At 49.0% G+C, this 19,785-nt stretch overlaps 2 protein-coding genes and 1 long non-coding RNA gene across 4 annotated transcripts; 2 read left to right on the top strand and 1 right to left on the bottom strand.

Annotated features, from left to right (window-relative positions):
• Positions 1-1,248: 1,248 nt before the first annotated feature.
• LOC128313092 (uncharacterized) lies at positions 1,249-12,764 on the bottom strand. The gene is made up of 2 exons (XR_008293309.1): positions 9,351-12,764; positions 1,249-5,504 (listed from the first exon to the last, which is right to left on the bottom strand). It is a non-coding gene; the product is annotated as an uncharacterized LOC128313092 (long non-coding RNA).
• On the top strand, positions 3,085-5,872 carry NR0B2 (nuclear receptor subfamily 0 group B member 2). Its single transcript, XM_015075073.3, has 3 exons — positions 3,085-3,680; positions 4,486-4,755; positions 5,438-5,872. The coding sequence occupies exons 1-3, from the start codon at positions 3,140-3,142 to the stop codon at positions 5,476-5,478; spliced, it is 852 nt and encodes a 283-aa protein (XP_014930559.1). The 5' UTR covers positions 3,085-3,139; the 3' UTR covers positions 5,479-5,872.
• On the top strand, positions 12,438-19,725 carry GPATCH3 (G-patch domain containing 3). Of its 2 annotated transcripts, none has more exons than XR_008293305.1 (7): positions 12,438-12,907; positions 14,240-14,664; positions 16,229-16,403; positions 17,002-17,061; positions 17,889-18,010; positions 18,132-18,577; positions 18,813-19,725. XR_008293305.1 is itself a non-coding variant. In XM_015075075.3 (7 exons), exons 1-7 carry the CDS (start codon positions 12,472-12,474, stop codon positions 19,216-19,218), a joined length of 1,563 nt encoding a protein of 520 aa, XP_014930561.2. In that variant the 5' UTR covers positions 12,438-12,471; the 3' UTR covers positions 19,219-19,725. The 2 variants fall into 2 exon arrangements, 1 of the variants encoding a protein (XP_014930561.2); XM_015075075.3 differs by having other exon boundaries at positions 18,132-18,259; positions 19,002-19,725.
• Positions 19,726-19,785: the final 60 nt, after the last annotated feature.

The following is a 19,785-nucleotide window of genomic DNA, read 5'->3' as shown; positions in this document are numbered from 1 at the left end:
TAAGTGTGTGTGTGGGGGGGGTGTACTCTCCTTAATTCTGGAAGGGCCTGGGAGCAGTGACACCCTCATAACAGTGAGCAAGTCCAGGTTTCTAATTACCCTCCCAGTACCCAGATCATGGTTTTTAAATACTACTCTCCACTAAAAGATTGAACCAGAGCTTCTTGGAGTACTGGTTGATTGCAGGGGTTGAAAAGAGGTATCTGCTTAGACCAGAAAACAAAGGATGTTCAAAGAATGATGGGGCATGACAAAAGGACAGACTCCAGCTTGAAAGAGCTCCCGTGGGCCAAATCTGTGACAATCTGAACATTCAAATAAATAACGATAGTAACAGATTACAAGCCACTAAACAAAATAGGAGAACATGAGTTCATAAATAAATACACACATACATGCATTCAAACTATGAGAAGGTATGTATCTACATTTTCAAAATACCTCCTCGCAAACTACAGATTCATTACAAAGGGGAAGAGAGTAAGTATAGTGGAGAGGCCTGGCAGACATCACCTTACTTGGGTGACCAACGAGAACCACAGGACAGATGGAAATGTGTGCTATCTGATAGAATGAATCAAGAACACCTCACTTCTGTGATATTCCTGCTGAAGGTACATAATCTGAGTCTAATCACAAAGAAGCCTTAGACAAACCCAAAATTGAGAGCCTTGCTACAAACTAACTACAACTCTTCAAAAGCGTCAAGGTCGTGAAAGGCAAGGAAAGACTGAGGGACTTTTCCTGACTGACAGAGACTAAAGAGACATGACAAATGCAGCGTTGAGATTGTGGACGGAGCCCTGTCTCTGGAATACTTCCTCTAGAGCATTTGCTGAAGCTTAAGTGAGGTCTGAGATTAGATGGGAAATGGAAGGGAAGAGGCAAGCAAAGAATGTGCAGCTAAAACACGTAGGCAAATATCGTCAAGCAATTAATCAAAGTATTGTGTTATTCTCCCGGATTTGTGACATTCATGTTTTTCTGTCAGCTTATTTTAAGTTTGTAATTGACAGCGATTAGTTTTCTCATTTTATTAGAAAAAAATTTTTTTAATTTTGGGGGGCACCTGGGTGGCTCAGTCGGTTGAGTATCTGACTTTGGTCAGGTCCTGATCTCACAGTTCGTGAGTTCAAGCCCTGCATCAGGCTCACTGCTGTCAGTGCAGAGCCCTCTTTGGATCCTCTGACCAACCCTTCCCCCCGCTCCTCCCTCACTTACACTCTTTCTCCTAAAAAGAAATAAGCATTTAAAAAATAAAGATTTTTTTTAATTTTTAAATAATCTCTACACCCAACATGGGGCTCAAACTTAAAACCCCAAGATCAAAAGTCACATGCTCTACCTACTGACTGAGTCAGCCAGGCCCCCCCATGTTTTCTCACTTTAAATATTCACTTTCATACCTGATTTTCTATTCCTAAAGAGGACCTTCCAAATTGTAGAAGCTTCAGGGCCCATAAACTCAATATGCACTATTGGCCTTTCTTGTACCTTTTAAAGGTGAGGAAACTGAGGCACAGCAATGTAAAGTGACTTGCCCAATGACGCTAAGTGATGGGGCAGGATTTGAACCCGAGGGGTCTGACTCCAGTCTCCTTCAAGGGGATGCTGAAGAGGTTTCAGTTGTGGAAGGTTGTGGAAGGAACTTTACAAATGTAAGGATTAAGATTATTCACAATCGAATGAAAGATGTGCACCTGTTTGTCTGCTGGGGCTTGGTTCCTTAGGCAGAGGAAAGGGAGGAGCAAAGTCCTCCTACTGAATGCCAGAAACTGCTTAGAATTTCACATCTAGGACCTCACTGTGTTATTGTCCCAGATGAAGCTCCTGAGGCCCACAGAGATTAAGGGATCAGCCCAAGGTCACACAACTGGAAAATGACAGAGCCAGGAGCACGTGCCAGGGATGGTGATGGCTGCCCAACCGTGTGCTATAGCAGAAGGCTTGCCAAGCTGGGCTTGCCAAGGTCCATGAACATGACACAGCCGAGGACCTTCCCACCCTCTCCTCGACCCCATGCCCCACCGTCCTGAGACAGATGCCCAGGACAGAGTTGCCACGTGGCTGGCGGCAGAGCAGCGTTTCTGCCCAGATCATAAATCGGCAATATCTGTGGACCAGGTAGCTGCGAGGTGGAGACCCGGGTAGCCACCAGCTCTGGAAAACTTAGGCTACACAGATCTGGCTGAACAACTGGGCCAGCGGATCCAGGGGAACAAGCAAGGACTTTGGAGTCAGACAGATCTGGGCTCTGTCTCTTCTTGGTGGTGTGACCTTGGGCAAGTCACTTCACCTCTTTGAGTTTCAAAAAGTAAGAATCTTGCCTCATAGGCAAGCTCTAATATTAGACTGGAAAGTTTTTGGCCCACAGGAGGTGCTCAGTAAGTAGCAGCCATATTTCAATATCGTTCCGGGAGGGCTTCTCAGCAGACACAGCCTTTCGGGAGCTTTAGGAATCCAGGCTGAGGATAGAGAGTTCTTCAGGACCTTATTTCGGCAGCCCCCCACCGGAACTAGAGTCAGAGGAGGGAGGCCTCCTAGTGTGCACAGTGGGCAAAGTCCTCCCAGCCCCCCAGGGTCCTGGCTCCCTTCCCTGCAGCCTGTTCCTTACCAACAACAGGAGCAAAGCCCCAAGGTTAGGCAAACAAGTCAGTGATAAGGCACTTCCAGGTTGGGCCTTGCATTCAAGGCTTGTCCAGCTCTGGGGTTGGCTTCCCAGCTTAGTGAGAGTCCTACAGGCACCAATAGGGAAACCTGCCATGACCACCTGCTGATGGTGCACCTGAGGCCTTGGTGCCCTGGTACAGCCTGGGTTAATGACCTTGTTTATCCACTTGAGTCATCCGATAAGGGGCAGTCGGGCCAGCGAGCAGGCAGTCCTGTACCCTGCATAGGCTGCTTCATTGACTAAAGTGATATCAGGGCCACGTGGAGCTCCCAAAGCCCCCTCCCCCACCACTTCCCCACCAATCCTGCAGGGTCAGTGCAGTGTTTCTTTTTTTTTCAATGAACATGACTTCTGGAGTCAAGGTTGTCAGGCTGTTCCCCCCTCCCTCCCACTGGGGTTATAAATAGCACCCACAGCGCAGAGCAGAGGGCGGGAGAGCTGGGAGGAAGGAGGAGCAGATCCCCAACCATGAGTTCGAGCCAGCCAGGGACCTGCTCGTGTCGGGGTGCTGCAGGCCGCCCGGCCATTCTGTACGCACTTCTGAGCCCTAGCCTCAGGGCCAGGCCCTCTGTGCCCCCAGCCCGTAGTCATTGCCTGTGCAGGCAGCACCGGCCTGTCCGGCTGTGTGCTCCCCATCGCACCTGCCGGGAAGCCTTGGATGTTCTGGCCAGAACAGTGGTCTTCCTCAGGAACCTGCCGTCCTTCTGCCAACTGCCCCCCCAGGATCAGCAGCGGCTGCTGCGGGGCTGCTGGGGCCCCCTCTTCCTGCTGGGGTTGGCCCAAGACACTGTGACTTTCGAGGTGGCCGAGGCACCAGTTCCCAGCATACTCAAGAAGATCTTGCTGGAGGAGCCCAGCAGCAGCTCAGGCAGCGGCCAGCTGCCAGATCGACCCCAGCCCTCGCTGGCTGCGGTACAGTGGCTTCAGTGCTGCCTGGAGTCCTTCTGGAGCCTGCAGCTGGGCCCCAAGGAATATGCCTACCTGAAAGAGACCATCCTCTTCAATCCTGGTGAGCTTCTAGACACTCCTGGGGCCCAGCCAGGGAAGGCACCCGCTAAGGGCTTCACGTCCGTTATCTCTTTGGGTCCTCATTATCACCAAAAAGCCACCTCACAAAAGAGGCTCAGAGAGGTTAAGTGATTTGCTGAAGGTCCACACAGCCAGGTAGGGGCAAAGCAGGGATGGGAACTTAGGTTTATTCATTCCCAAGACTAGCCCTGGCCACTCTATCTAAGAAAGTGTCCTGACCCTCAGGGAAGGTGGGAGTTGGGGGCGGGAAGATGGGCAGACACAGCTGTGCCTCCGTCACAGAAAATTCTGTGGGTTCAGGAGGACCCGATAGAGAAGAATGGAAATGTGAGATGAGAATTCCTCCCCAAAAAGCCCTAGTGGAATATCTAAATTGTAGTAACTATGGTGATAGTAATGAATATTCATATTATGCCTGCTATCATATGTTAGGCTCAATTATAAGGGTTTTGCATAGACTAGCTGATTTAAACTTCATAACATACCTAGGAGATAGGTACTATTATCTCCATTTTACAGACGAGGAAACTGAGGCACAGAGATCAATTTATCCAAGGCCATGCCACTGATAAGTGACAGTGCGGGATTCAAACCCAGGCAGCCTGGCTCTTACCCATTACTCTGGGCTGTCCCACAAATGGACGGATAAATAAAATGATAAATAAACAAATGGGGGAGGTACTAATGGGGCCTCAAAGGCCAACCCCGCAACCTCAGGGCTTGGGCCAGGATTGCTGCCTGGGAGTGGGGTACTCACCAGCCCTCCTCACCTTCTCTGCCCACAGGTGTGCCGGGCCTCCACGCCTCCTCCCATGTTGGACACCTGCAGCAAAAGGCTCATCATGCTCTGTGCAAGGCCCTGGAGACCTGGTGCCCAGCAGGCCAGGGCCGCTTGGCCCGTGTCCTCCTCACAGCCTCCACCCTCAAGTCCATTCCGCCCAGCCTGCTTGGGGACCTCTTCTTTCGCCCTATTGTTGGAGACACTGACATCGCTGGCCTCCTCGAGGACATGCTTTTGCTGAGCCAACCTGTTCCAGCCCAGGCAGAGATCAAGTGTAGGCTGGGCGGAGGCTGGCAGCGCTGACTTGGCCCAGCTGTTCCCGGGGGTGGCCTAATGCTCCCAGAGGGGGCAAGTCTGTATAGGCAGCGCTTCTGGAGTAAGCTGGTCCTCGCCCAACAAGATGGGCTTTGGGGCTCCGCACCCACCACACCTGTCCCCTTGGCCGTCCTTGGTTTGACATGGTGCTCCAACTCTCTGGCCATCCCTTAGTGATTCCTAGAGCCTCTGGGCCAAGATTCCTGTCCCCTCCCAAGGTGGGGATGGAAGATTAGATGACCCGTTGGGCCAAGAGTCCTAATGACTTTGTATAGAACTTATCTAAGTTATTGGTTTTTGTAATAAAAGGCATGACACCCTTGGAGCCTGACACTGTAATTTGTGCATGTGGAAGGGACTGTCCCACCTCCAGGGTCTACCCTGCCCCTATCAGAAGGAGTCCAAGAGAAAGAAACCGTAAGGAGTGCTGGAGCCACTCGGGGAACTGGGATATTAATTTTTTGGTGTGGAATGCTTATTTCATTTTGGGGGATGAGATTTATTTTGTACAGGTCTGAATCCAGGGGATGGGATCAGTTCAGGACCCCCTCACTTCCTGGCGTTTATCTTTGGGACTGGGGGTGTCTCTCCCTCTCCCCAAATCCGCTACTGACCCCTCCCTTGACCTCTGACCCCTACAGGCTCCCTCTCACCTCAACGAGCGTCAGATCACAGCCAGTGAGGAATATGAAGCAGTCCATTCCTAAACTAAAACAGACAAGGTCACTGGAATTCCTGCAGTTTGGGGTCGCTCACTTCCACCACCCCTGCTGATGACAGAAGAGGATAGTCCACTGCTCTCCCAATGGGAGGGGCAAGGGCATCTAGGGTTGACCTGGTGCAGCTGCTTGGAGGCCAAGGCTGGCTGAGGTTTAGCTGCCACACCAGATGTTCAAGTCTGAGACACTTCCATGGCAGTTAGTTCACAGATACTGCCCTGAGCTCCCCCCTACCCCCGAGTTCCCTTCCGTGGCCCCCCTGTCCCAGCCTTTCTCCTGGAATCCATTCTCATTGGCCACAACTAGAGGGCAATGCTTGGCATAGCCTTGGCCTTCAGGACCGCTCCATTCAGTGCATGGCTTGTGTCTGTTCTGATTGGTCAATGTCTGGCCCTCAGTGTTTGTTAAATATTTTGAATATCACCCAGGTTAGGGTAACTGACCTGCAGGCAGGAGGGAATGATAACAACACACATGCCTATAGGACCCCCTTTCAGGCCTCCCTCCTTCTTTAGCAATAAGGCCTGCCCCTGCCAGTCCTACCCCCTTCACCACCGGTTTGGATTCTCTTCATGGGGCCAAGTTAATTATTGCTCAATGAGAGGTCATTCACTCAGGGACAACAGTTGAAGAGTTGTCATTCAGGCCTCTGCTGAAGGCCCCCAGGATACGGACCACAGGGAACTAACTATATACCCATTCTGGGCACCCAGTGCCACAGCAAGGGCACCCCATCCCTTACCCAATCACCTACTCACCACTCAGACACCCAGAGTGACAGAAACGCACAGCTCACACCCTACAACAAAGATACATACAACTCAGACCTACAGCTCTCTCTCTGTCTCTGTCTCTGTCTCTCTCTCTCTCTCTCTCTCTCACACACACACACACACACACAAAGACGTACAAGTCAGACACACCTACAGACCCATAAAACAGAACCACCATCCACTCACACACAGCATGGAAAAGCACAGCCAAGATGCACTCACTCAGTGACATACAGCAGACCCAAACACAGGACAATAGAGACATGCACCCAAGCCAGATGTTCACACATACATCCCTATGCCCAAGGGTGGGGCACACGCTATGGAGACACCCTCCCACTGGGGAATGTTCTCCATGTTCTGTAGGTCACAGGAAAGAGAACAGTGGCCCCCAAAGTAAGCAGACCTGTGTCTGCACATCTTCATGGTTTACGCAGAGCCTGCTAATCCAGCCCCAAACTGCCTGGCATTTTGGGGCCTCAACTAACCAATCACCCCCTTTCCCCATGGTGACCCCCAACATCTACCCTCCTCTCAGACAGGCCATTTGCTCAACAGCTCCCCCAAGCCAGGACGTAATCAAATTCCCAAATAGAAGCATCCTTTAGAACCCAGAACAGGCCCTGCATTCCTTTGCCCCCTAACCTCCCACCAGAACTCCCCAACTCAGACCTTGGGCCGCCAGTCACCTCTCCCTGCCCTGCCCTTCCCAGCACTTTGACAGACACCGCCCATTTCACCTTGCAAATGCATGAGGCAACTCTTCTAAGAGCAGATGCCTTGTCTCCCCATAGGAGCCAAATTCAGAGGATTCCTGGATTTCAGGTCATTCTATCTTCTATGTTCCTTCAGTAACTGCCTCTGTTAGTTTACTGTTGCACCTCTCTGCACCTACAGGCTGGATCTTTCTGCCCTTTCCTCCTCCAACCGTGAACAGCCATTAGAAAGTGCTCCTCTCCACTACCCACCCCAGCCTTTTCCCTCAACTTATCTAATGTTTCCATCATCCAAATAGCTTCCCTCATTAGCCCTATCTTCCTCCTTCGCAAACTTCTTCCCTACCCCTCCACATGGTTATGGAGCTATACTTCTGTCTGTTTCTCACCTGTATCTCTTGTGTTGCTCCCTGTGCCCTGTCCAAACCTTCTGCAAGGAAGATAAAGACAAATCTAGCAAGACTAAAGAGAGAATTATAATACAATGTAATATGAGCAAGAATGCTTTCTCCATGAGACAGCAGGCCTTCCAAAGGTGGGGGACAGTGTTCCATTATCAGCAGCTTACAAGTGGGAATTATGTCTCATAACCAGAGAGGGAAGAGGACGAAACCGGCTCAGACAGGGTATACAACTTACTCAATGACTGATCACTATCTGTGCTGAGATTTGAACTCAGGCCTGTGTGACTGTGGAGGCCAGGCCCTTGCCACCAGCATAGGCTGGCATGAGTCATGGCCAGGAGCAGGCTGTCTGGAGCCAGCTCAGCCACTGTTTACTGACCATCAGCCATGATCCCTGTGCTCAGGCCCAGCCAGGGATGACTCACTAGGAATAAGGAGAGTGGCTGTGGCTCTGGGTCAGCGTTGGGTGCCATTTTATTATCACCATTATCTCTACCTTTATTAGCCTAATCACTGACTGCTTATTAAGCAGTCAGGCACTGAGCTGATGTGTGCTGTGTCATGTGCCAATACACCCTGACTTTTGGTGTCATAGAACCTATGATACCAGCAAAAAGCCAACACCCACTATCCATCCATCCATTCATGCCATCATTCAACATCTCTCTTGATGATCACTTGTACTAGACCCTGTGCTAGATGCTAAGGGGCACAAAATACACAAGATACAGTCCCTGCATTCACTGAACATCCTGTCGTTGGCAGAGAGAGACACATAAGTAATTGTAACACAGAGTGATCTGAAATGTGATAGAGGTATGTTCAATGGGCAGCAGGAGCTCAGAAGAGAGAGTGATTAAATCTGCCTGGCGGTGGAATAATGCTTCAGCCAAGTGGTCACTGCTCTGAGCTAAAGAGAATGAACAGGGGTTTGCCAGGTAACCAAGGGATGGACATTCCAGATAGAGGGAATGACAGGTGCAAAATCACAGAGGTGACAGAGAGCAAGGGGTTCAGGTAACTGCAGATGCTCTGGGAGCAACTTGGGCCCAGGGCAGCAAGAGATGGGCCTAGAAAGGTGGACAGGGACCATGTCACAGAACAAGGCAGCAGAGAAAGGCAATCCCAGTGAAACCGATGGAGGCAACAAGGCTAAGATCTCAGGGGAATCAGGTTTAACAGAGGGGATCATTCATTCATTCCTGGCAGGTCATTCTAGGTGACTACTAAATAATAACCAGCTAACATTTATTGAGAGCAATGCTCTCAACATATTACATGGGTTCCATTGCTTAATTCTCACAATAGCTGTGAGGGAATTATCATCATTGTCTCTATTTTACAAATGAAGAAACTGAGGCACAGAGAGGTTAAGCAACTTGCTCAATGTTACACAGTTAATAAGTACAGTCAGGATTAAAACTCAAACGGTCTGAACTTTGGCCCTATGCTCTTAGTCACCAGGCTGTCTTGTGTCTTTAAAGGCCAGGGATTATCTGGGGCACCTGGCTGGCTCAGTTGGTGGAACATGCAACTCTGGATCTTGGAGTTGTGAGTTTGAGCCCCACGCTGGGTGTAGAGATTACTGAAAATAAAATCTTTTTTTTTTTTTTAAAGGCTAGGGATGATCAACTGGAGAATAAATGACAGTACCTAACACCCCTTCCCTTCCCCACCACACTACAAGGTGGAACGAGAGGGGAAATGTAGCCTCGGTTACCCTTGGGTTTAAGTTTTTGATGAGAAGTCTGGCCTGTGTGTTCCCCCAGGGAAGTGGCCCCCCCTTTCCCTGGAGACAGTCCCCAGCCACACCCAATGGCACATTCCCATGTTAGTGCCAGGAATATTCTTCGAATCAGCGGGGATTTACTGAGTCTACTACAGACTGAGTTCTGAAAATTTAGGCCCACAGTGGCAATGGTGTGGAACCATAAGTGCATACCTTCTTGGGTCAGCTAACAACGCTTCCCGAGCTCACGTCTTGCTTGCTGTAACGCATTTACTTTTCTATTTTCAGATTTTTCAAAATATGGTTTTAATTCAACCTTTTCTGTATAATATACAGAAAAACACACAAATCACGCATGTACAGTTTGATGAGTTATCACAAAATGAGCCCCTCCCTGTAAGCACTGCCCAGCTCAAGAAATAGAGCTTTAGCAACACCCCAGAAACCATCCTCATCACCACGCTTCCCCTCCCCACTAAATGGCATCACTATCCCTGGTTTCCAGCATCATAAGTGAGACTGTTTGCCTTAAACTTTGTATAAATGGAACCGTACAGCATATACTATTTTGTTTGTCTTTCATTTCCATTATGTCTGAGAGTCATTCTGACCCATTCATATTCATTGCCGTAAAGTATCCCATTACTACACTACAATTCACTTATCCAAGATACTGCTGATGACTCTTTTGGTTCATCAAATAATATTTCTTTTTTTTTTAATGTTTATTTTTGAGGCAGAGAGAGACAGGGTGTGAGTGGGGGAGGAGCAGAGAGAGAGAAGGAGACACAGAATCCAAAGCAGGCTCCAGGCTCTGAGCTGTCAGCACAGGGCCCGACGTGGGGCTCGAGCCCACAAACCGTGAGATCATGACCTGAGCCGAAGTCAGACGCTTAACTGACTGAGCCACCCAGGTGCCCCTCAAATAATATTTCTGAGACTATTCCTGCACACACCTTTTGGTGCACAGATGTTTGCAGATCTGATGTTATATAGCAAGAAGTGTCATTACCAAGTCATAGAATGTGTGCTCAACTTAAGTAGATCTGGTCAAGTTTTCCAAAATGGGTGTACCAATTTACACTTCCATCAGCAGATTTTAAAATCCAGGTATGTAAAATGATCCTATCCACAATTACCCAGACTCCCATTAGACCTTTTTTCCCCTCAAACAGGTGTCTATTCGTGATCAACACAAAGTAAACATTTGCTTTATTGTTTTTTGAAATGAATTGTTTTCCCTTTTAAGATGTTTTACTAAAATTGAGTAAAACAAAATAGCATTTACAAAACATATGTTAAGTATAGGGGCGCCTGGGTGGCTCAGTTGGTTAAGCATTCGACTTCAGCTCATGTCATGATCTCATGGTTTGTGGGTTTGAGCCCCATGTCGGGCTCTGTGTTGACAGGTCAGAGCCTGGAGCCTGCTTCGGATTCTCTGTCTCCCTCTCTCTCTCTGCCCCTCCACCGTTCTCTCTCTCTCTCTCTGTCTCTCAAATAAAAAAAATTTTAAATATATGTTAAGTGTAAAGGATAACAGTACAATGAACCCTCATCATGTCCCATAAATTTTGAAGTCACCTCCCTCCTAAAGGTAATGATTACCCTGCATTTGGGGTTAATCATTTCCTTACTTTTCTTTCTTATTTTAAGTAATATTTACTTATGTATCACTAAAAAGTAGTTTTTAGTTTGTATTTTTCAACTTTATATAAAGAATTCTATTTCCTACTTGCTCATTTTCCCTCATCATCATATACCTGCTGAAAAGTACTAAATGCCGGGGGCGCCTGGGTGGCTCAGTCAGTCAGGCATCTAACTTCTGACATCGGCTCAGGTCATGATCTCACAGTTCATGGGTTTGGCCTGTGCACTGGCAGTGCGGAGCCTGCTTGGGATTCTCTGCCCCTCCCCCGCTCGTGCACTCTGTCAAAATAAATAACTTTAAAAAAATCGTACTAAATGCCAACTTTTTGCTCTTACAATCACTGCATCTATGAATACTCATATATATTGTCATATAAAATACAAACCTGGACTCAGTAAGAAGAGACTTCTTTTTAAATGATTGTTGCAAGCGAAGAAAGGAACTATTGCAATGGTGAAGACACTTATTGCCACGGGACCTTACGATCGACACGTGCCTTCAAGGTTGAGACAAGAGGAGTGGATCATTCATAGGGAGGAGTAAACAGGGCTAGAAAGAACTGGGTCTGAGGAAGTGGGGTGATCAGGAGTGACAGGATGAGACAGTAAATCAGAAAATGTTTTACCCTGAACCCAGCCTGTTCTCAGGAGGGGTTGTGCGCTGGCTCACCCCTTGGTGGGTGGGTGGGGGAGGCAAAGTTCAGGGACTTGGGGGAAGGAGAGGAGCTTAACCAAAGTTTGGTTAACACGCATTTGGTTCTGATTGATCAGTGGGGACAAGCAGTTCATCTAAGCATTTACAAGGCAAAGACTGGAATTTGGAGTCTGTGGCTAGCCTTGACATACATACGTACACAAGGGAGCACCCGTGAGTTTTACCTAAGTCATATAAGGAGGCGTGTTTCTTTGCAGTAAGCTGTGTTCTAGAACACAAAAGGGTGGGATCGGGTTTCTTAACCTTCACTGTTTTCCAGGATCACAGGGCTGGGTGAAGCTCAACATTGTCAATACAGGGACATATGCAAAAATTTAAGTATATACAGAGAAGTGGAATATGGGTAGCTTCACTTCCTTCTACTGGGTTATGTCGTATTGTTTTCCAAAGTGGTTGTACTAGTTTCCACTCCACAGCAGTGCATGGGAGATCCAGTTACTCTGCACTATCACCAGTACCTAGGATTTAAAAATTTTTGCCAATCTGGTGGATGTTAAGTACGTCTCACTAGATTTCCTTGATTATTAATGCGATTGATGCTCTTTCATTGTTAATTGGATGTTTAGTCCACTTTTCAGTTGGAATCTCTTTCTTAGAGATGTGTGGGAGTCCTTGAATACGCTTTGGAAGAAGTGGATGAACCACTAACATGTCTCTAAACTGAGAAAACTTAGATTAGGTGTGGGAAATCCCCAACAACTAAAAATCTTAAAAAGTACCCCTCCCTCAAGCTTCTAATTTTATCATCATCAGAGTCTTATGAAAGCGATCTGTAAACACATTTCCCAAGGGATGTTTTCATCATCGCCGGCTGCTCTCTGTGGGAAACGGACCCCAAATCCCGCGCCTTCTCAGCTCCTCAGCCACAACCTGACGGACTAATCACCAGTTACACATCATTGCACCACGGAGGCCTCGGTGCCGCGATATTCTCGCGAGAGTTGGAAACAGCCGATCATGTGACAACGCAAGATGGCGGTGCCCAGCGAGGCGGAGGAGGAGGCCACAGTCTACTTAATAGTGAGCGGCATTCCCTCGGGTTTGCGCTCTGCCCATCTCCGGAACTACTTTAGCCAGTTCCGAGAACAGCGCGGCTGTGGTTTCCTGTGTTTCCACTACCGGCATCGGCCTGAGCGGGCTCCTTCCCAGGCTTCTCCCGACTCTGCCCCAACTCCTATCGGCCAGGTTCTCGCCCAGACTTCAGTCACCGATGCCCGCACTCTTTCCCCTCCGGACTCTGCTCCCGCCCAGACCCGCACCTGCTGCTGCGTCATCTCGGTACGGGGGACAGCTCAGGCCCAGCAGTTTCTTCGCATGTACTCCGGCCGCCGGTGGCTAGATACTCAGGGGACTTGGTTGCCGGGTCGTTGTTACATCCGCAGACTTCGGCTACCTACTGAGGCATCAGGTACGGATGGGGAAGATAATAGACTAAGCCTACCGGCCCTGGAACAGAGACACCTTTCATGAGGGGATAAGTCAGGTCTCTGATTATCAGGCTCTTTAAGAGTTTAGGTCATTGCCGGACAGAGCTTCAGGCTCAACGCCATGTTAAGTTTAGGGGTGGAGGTCGTTGGGGGGAGGGTACGGAAAGAGGCCTATTGGGATGATCCTTCTTTTTCCAGTTTATTACATTTCTTCTGAGACCTTTTTTTTTTTTTTTTTTTTTTGCTCTCTGAGAGGTCGATATTGCACTGACACAGAAGGAAAAAAGGGAAACGAGGCTTCTTATTCACTTATTGTCTTTATTACATTTTTTTGTTGCTTCCTACCCAGCCCTCTCTTGGCAAGATGCAAATGAAAAGACAATCTCTTTTCTCTGGACAGCTCTGGAAGTCACTTTGATGGGTGGCAGGGAACAGCGCAGAGTTCTCTAATTCATTTATTCGACAAATCTAGCTTTTGTGTTCACCCAGTGTGATTCTCGCTGCTGTGCAGAAAACAGACATAGTCTGTGCTCAGGATTCAGAGAGGAAAACAGATCTGTAAAAAAGTAACTGTCACAGAGATGGCATTCTAATTGTTAACATTTGCTGAGCACTTCCTGTGTGCTTACTAGGCATTGTTCGAAGCCTTTCATTTTCTTATTGACTCCTCACAACAATCCTGTAAGGTAGGAGCTATTGTTACCCATTTTATAGGTAAGGATACTGAGGGATACAGAAGGCGTGTTACGTGCCCAAGGTTACAGAGCTAGGAAGTGGCAGGGTCACAGTACAAACCCAGGCATATTGACCCAGAACCTATGCTCTGTATCAGCAAGTGTGAGATGACAGAGGAGGGAGAAACTGATCTCCTAGAGGGATCAGGAAATGTGGCTTTTCATCTGGATCTGAAAGATAAACAGGAGTTTGTGGGAAGGAACGGTGTTCAAAGTAAATGGCACTTGCAGAGACACAGACAGAGATGTGAAAGTCCATGGAACTTTCAGGGCATGTTAAATTGTTTGGTATGGTTGAAGCACATGGTTTGAGGATGCACAGGGAGTGGGGGTTGGTGGCAGTTGAGAATCAAAAAGTCGACAGGAACCAGATCTAAAAGAAACTTGTGTGCTCAGCCAAGGTGATGAGAAATGGCATGAAATTTTTAGGTGGTTCTGGTCAGGAAATGGAGGAAGTTACTCTGGAAAAGTATGAAAGGGAGGAACAGCATTAGGCTAAAAGATCTGAGCCAATTTCTGGCTCAAGTGTTGCTGGAGGCTTCAAGGTTTCAAGAGCCATTCTTTCTTCTGCTTTCCAAGGTTTCGGCTCCTTTCCTTTCAAAACCCGCAAGGAGCTGCAGAGTCGGAAAGCTCAGAGTGAAGCCTTTACTCTGGCTGACCTGAGGCAACTGCCAGAGCTGAACCCACCAGTGCTGATGCCCAATGGAAATGTGGGGACTCCTCTGCGGGTCTTTTTGGAATTGATCCGGGCCTGCCGCCTACCTCCTCGGATCATCACCCAGCTGCAGCTCCAGTTTCCCAAGACAGGTTCTTCCCGGCGCTATGGCAACGTACCCTTCAAGTATGAGGACTCAGAGACTGTGGAGCAGGAAGACCTTGTGTATACCGCCGAAGGCGAGGAAATACCCCAAGGAAGCTGCCTGGCGGACATACCAGCCAGCTCCTATGGAGAGCCAGAGGAGGAAGGGGAAAAGGAGGAGGAAGAAGAGTCACACTCAGATGACGTGAGTAGAGTGAGCTACCCTTTCTTTGCTGGCAGCTTAGAGAGGCTTGGCCATCAAGATACTACCACTCTTCAATTGTGTATTACAATAGTTCTAAACCTGGTGGTGGGGTGGGGTGGGGGTGGGGCGGTTCTCAGGAGAATTCCAAAGAGTTAGAACTCCCTGCAATTAAATATAAAACTATAAAACTGCATTTGCATGTGCAAATATGCATTTCTTTGAGGCGAGAGGCCAGAGCTTATCGGAAGATTCTCAAGGGGACCTTCTTTGCATTCTCTAGAAGGAATGTAAGGAGGGTCCTCTTCATAGATGAAAATGTACCCACCAAGAAGTAAAATCATCTAAGGAATTAGAGGCAGATGTGGGATGTGAACTTGGTCCCCTTTGCTGCTTGTCTAACCTCTGTGTGCTTTTATTACGTGGCTGAGAAATCACATCTATTTTCTGACCTTGAGTCTGTGGCTTGAACACCAGCTTCCACTTTCATTTTTTATCATGTGCGATAGACATTTCTTCTGCCTCTTTCTCCAGATTTGGGTGTTCATCCATAAAATTAGGAAAGGTGTGCTTTGGGGGGAAACTTTGTGCGTGTGCATACTCTGGGTGAAACAGTAATTCATCTGTGTCTTCCAACCGCCAGCCCAGAGCTGCTAACATCTGTACCACATCCTTAGTGTAGTACTCTCTGGACTTTTCCCAGCGCCTGCTCTGCAGCAATGATTCCTGAGGCTTCTTGGAGTTTAACTAGGACAGGAGCCCCCAAGATTTCAAACCAGGAGTCATCCTACCATTCTGCAAGTCTAGGCAAGCAGTTGTACACATAGGCTAGCGCAGGATTCCAGAGACATTCCAAGATCCATTTCCTGCCCTGGAAGAGCCTTAATATTGCCTGAAAAGAAAAAAGCAGCAGCATCTGGAAAGGCTGTATGGTGTAGCCACGTGGGTTTGAATGCTGGCTCTGCCACTCTCCGTGTACTATCTTGGGCAAATCACCTTACTCCTCTGGACCCAGGTTTCCTCATCAGTAGAATGGGAATGATGGTACTCAACCTCACAGGGCTGTTGGGGTGATTAAAGGAGCTAAGTTATGAGAAGGGCCTGACGCACAGTAGACAATAGGTATTACTTATTGTCCCTTTTTGCTTTATGACATAACGTATAGAGGCCTAAACAGCGTGTACCGATTACCTCCAAACTGAGGAGTTTGGAGACGAGCGAGAGTGCTGTGGCCTCAGTGTGGGGGCTTCACGTGGGCTGTAGAACTTGAGGGATGAGGATTCACCAGGTGAAGAGAAAGTGGTGGGAGAGGAGGGCAGATAGTCCCAGCAGGGGGAACAGCATGGCCAGAAGCACAGGGATAAGAGTGAGTTGGGCTTGGGGGAAGGCACCAAGTGTTGTGACACGGGATGGAGAGACGTGTTGGGCAAGGCTCCAAGGACCAAATGTGTGCTGCTTCTAAGAGAAATTTGGAGGAATGGAGCCTGCTGTGCTCTGAGCTGCCCTCCTTGTGGGCATGAGGTCAGGATGCTGAACAGACAGATCACCTCTGTCCACCTTCTCCAAGGACGATGACCGCGGTGAGGAGTGGGAGCGTCATGAGGCACTGCATGAAGATGTGACCAGGCAGGAACGTACCACTGAGCGGCTCTTTGAGGAGGAAATCGAGCTCAAGTGGGAGAAGGGCGGCTCCGGCCTAGTATTCTACACTGATGCCCAGTTCTGGCAGGAGGAGGAAGGAGGTAATGCTGGCATCCAGGCAAGGGCAGGAGTGATCCCTGCTGCATCCACTCAGGGCTCTCCATTCCACATGGGGATTCTCTGGCAAGGAGGCCAAATATGGGGCTAGAGAAGAGACTTACCTTGATTGTGTGTGAGAGGCCAGTCATCCTTTTTGGGGGTGGCGGATTAGTGGAATGAGGAAAAAATGCCCTCCGCCCCTGCAAATTCTGAATGCCCCCCAGCGGAGATATTTTAAAATACAATCAAAAGCCCCAAGTTCTAAGGGCACCTGAGTGGCTCAGTTGGTTGAGCATCTGATTCTTGATTTCAGCTCAGGTCGTGATCTCATATTTCGTGGGATCGAGCCCTGTGTCAGTGTGGCGCCTGCTTGGGATATATTCTCTCTCTCTCTCTCTCTCTCTCTCTCTCTCTCTCTCTCTCTCTCCCCCTCTCCCCCCACCTCTCTGCCCCATTCGTGTGCACTCACTCTTGCTCTCTGTCAAAATAAACATTTAAAAAAAGAGCCCCAAGTTCTAGAACATATGTCTAAGTCTAGATTTAACTCTCAACAGAACTGCGAATCCTTAGTTTACTCTCTTTGATGCTTTTTATTTGCAGACTTTGATGAACAGACAGCCGATGACTGGGATGTGGACATGAGTGTATACTACGACAGAGGTACTGGGCCAGGGATTACAGTATGGGGAGGTGGAACTGGTGCCCTGACCTTGCAAGGACACTCTGCTAGGGCTTGCTTGGCAGAGGCCGAGACAGGACCAGTTCCCCTGGGGTAGCCCACTGAGAGCGTTCCTCTCTTAAATCATCTCTAGTTGTGTGCATTAAGTGCTGGTTGTGGGCACAGCCCTTTTCCTTTGTAGAGGAAGGACATGTGGGGTCAGCCCTCAGGAGGCTCTGGTTCTGATGGGCAGACCCTGGTAGAATGGGAGGTTGAGGTGTTCAGGCTCTGGTTGAGAATTTAGATTCTGGAGGGGTGCCTGGGTGGCTCAGTTGGTTAAGTGTCCGACTTTGGCTCAGGTTGTGATCTTGTGGTTTGTGAGTTCCAAGCCCCACATGGGGCTCTCTGCTGTCAGTGTGGAGCCCTCTTTGGATTCTTTGTCTCCCTCTCTCTGCCCCTCCCCACTCGCTCTCTCAATCTCTCTCTCAAAAATAAACAACAACAAAGATTTTTTAAAAAGGAGAGAATTTAGATTCTGGAGTCAAAAATGACCTGGGAGAGGTTGGGGTAGGAGGAGAAGACCTGAGTTCTAATTCTGTTTCTCATCTCATGGCTCGGTGACTTTTCTGTACCAGTTTCCTCATCTGTAAGATAGGAAAGCCAGGGTTCCTACTTTTGGTGAGCCTCCAGTCTAATGAAAGAGATCATAGTAAAGTAATAAAACACCATAAAGATGAATATGCAAATCTTGTGAGGAGGTCCTAGAAACCTGATTTTCCCCCTTTCTGCTGAGAGAGACCCTTCTACAAACTGAGCTCTGCTTCCTCAGATGGTGGAGACAAGGATGCCCGAGACTCTGTCCAAATGCGTCTGGAACGGAGACTCCGTGATGGCCAGGAGGATGGCTCTGCGATCAAATGCCAAGTGGGCACCTTTGAGCGCCACACCAAGGTAAGCACTGTGTCTAGCCCATCGACCCCTCTCTTTTCCTTCTCTGTCTCCATTCTTTCTGCCACCCCCACCCCCCTGCCCCGCAGCCCCATCTCCTGAGTCTTTGCCCTTCCCTCCACAGGGCATTGGACGGAAGGTGATGGAGCAGCAGGGCTGGGCTGAGGGCAAGGGTCTGGGCAGCCGGTGTTCAGGGGTGCCTGAGGCCCTGGATAGTGATGGCCAGCACCCTAGATGCAAGCGTGGATTGGGGTGAGTATGGCCAAGAGACTTTCCTGGGGGCCCAAGCTAGGCTTTCATCTGTACCCTGGTTTCCCCCCTTCCGTCTGGTTTTGGAAGGGTATTGGAGACTCCTAGGGTTGAGCTTCAAAGCAGAATTAGAAGGAAAAGGTAGGTCTGGCACTATTAATTTTTTAGACCAAGCTCTAAGGCTTGATAGGATCACTGATCTCCTGTGGAAGTCATACCCCCTGGTCTGAGGAGTTTGGACTTGATTGCTGTTAGGGAGTACCTGTAAGTCACAGAATGGTGACCATTTGTTCTAAACTGTATGTATTATTTAAAATGAAGGCAGGGGCGCCTGGGTGGCACAGTCGGTTAAGCGTCCGACTTCAGCCAGGTCATGATCTCGCGGTCCATGAGTTCGAGCCCCGCGTCAGGCTCTGGGCTGATGGCTCGGAGCCTGGAGCCTGTTTCCGATTCTGTGTCTCCCTCTCTCTCTGCCCCTCCCCCGTTCATGCTCTGTCTCTCTCTGTCCCAAAAATAAATAAACGTTGAAAAAAAATTTTTTTTTAATAAAATGAAGGCAATATGTGAGGCCTCTGGTTGCTGGCACTGTCAATGGAGAGATAAGAGGACTGAAGAGCAAAGATCCAAATTTAAAGGCTCGATCTTTGGGACAAACCAGATGTGTAGTAGCTACTTCTCTGTCTTTTCCCAACCCTTTATTGGAGTTTGAGAGCAGGCCTCTCAGTTTGAGCCCTTTTTAATGCAGGTACCACGGAGAGAAGCTACAGCCATTTGGGCAACTGAAGAGACCCCGTGGAACTGGCTTGGGGCTCATCTCCACCATCTATGATGAGCCCCTACCCCAAGACCAAGGGGAGTCGCTGCTCCGACGCCAGCCAGCCACCAGCATGAAGTTTCGGGCAGACATGGCATTTGTGAGGAGTTCCAGCTGTGCCTCAGACAACCCCTCAGAGCATGAGTGACAGGTTTGGGCCTTCCTTAGTGTCACTCATAACTGCACCAGTGGTAGCCCTCTGCCTTGGCCTTATGTCCCACCACAGCCAAAAGAACTCTGGGACCAGTAATCTGCGCAGCTTGTTCACAGTGTTCTGTTCTGAACTTGCCTTCTGGCGCTCTACCTCAAGGACGTTTTTACCAAAAGCCCTCTGTCCTCTTTTAATATTAGGGCTGAATGACCTCAGTGGTCTCCTAACCCCAGTCCCTGTTTGGGCTTGCCCATGTTGCCTCCTCCAGTACCTTGAACAGTTGGATTGACTGAAGTTGTCAGCACAACCTTCGCTGAGCGGGGGGTTCACTGTAAAGGTCAGAAAGAGGGGGAAACGGGCCTGGAAGAGGAGAGGACCCGCGGTGCTTGGGAAGGGACGATCTCGAGGCGGGCCCTCCATCGTCTACACCCGTGACTGGCTGGGAGCGGACAGCGGGAAGGTGGCCCGGGTCTGTGACCTAACGGGAGAATAAAGAAGTTTACTACCAGATTTCTATTTATCTTCCGATTTGGGCGGGGGGAAGCTCGGGAAAATCTGGGCTAG

Source organism: Acinonyx jubatus, chromosome C1, assembly GCF_027475565.1.
Source record: "Acinonyx jubatus isolate Ajub_Pintada_27869175 chromosome C1, VMU_Ajub_asm_v1.0, whole genome shotgun sequence".
Lineage (NCBI taxonomy): Eukaryota > Metazoa > Chordata > Mammalia > Carnivora > Felidae > Acinonyx > Acinonyx jubatus.
Note: the sequence above shows the minus strand (reverse complement) of the source record. Positions and strands in the feature narration are given on the sequence as shown.

Coding starts and splice junctions, on each gene's coding strand:
- NR0B2 (XM_015075073.3), top strand. CDS start 3,140: ATGAGTTCGAGCCAGCCAGGGACCTGCTCGTGTCGGGGTGCTGCAGGC. Junction 3,681..4,485: donor GACCATCCTCTTCAATCCTG/GTGAGCTTCTAG, acceptor CTCTGCCCACAG/GTGTGCCGGGCCTCCACGCC. Junction 4,756..5,437: donor AGCCCAGGCAGAGATCAAGT/GTAGGCTGGGCG, acceptor TGACCCCTACAG/GCTCCCTCTCACCTCAACGA.
- GPATCH3 (XM_015075075.3), top strand. CDS start 12,472: ATGGCGGTGCCCAGCGAGGCGGAGGAGGAGGCCACAGTCTACTTAATA. Junction 12,908..14,239: donor GCTACCTACTGAGGCATCAG/GTACGGATGGGG, acceptor CTGCTTTCCAAG/GTTTCGGCTCCTTTCCTTTC. Junction 18,011..18,131: donor CCTTTGAGCGCCACACCAAG/GTAAGCACTGTG, acceptor TTCCCTCCACAG/GGCATTGGACGGAAGGTGAT.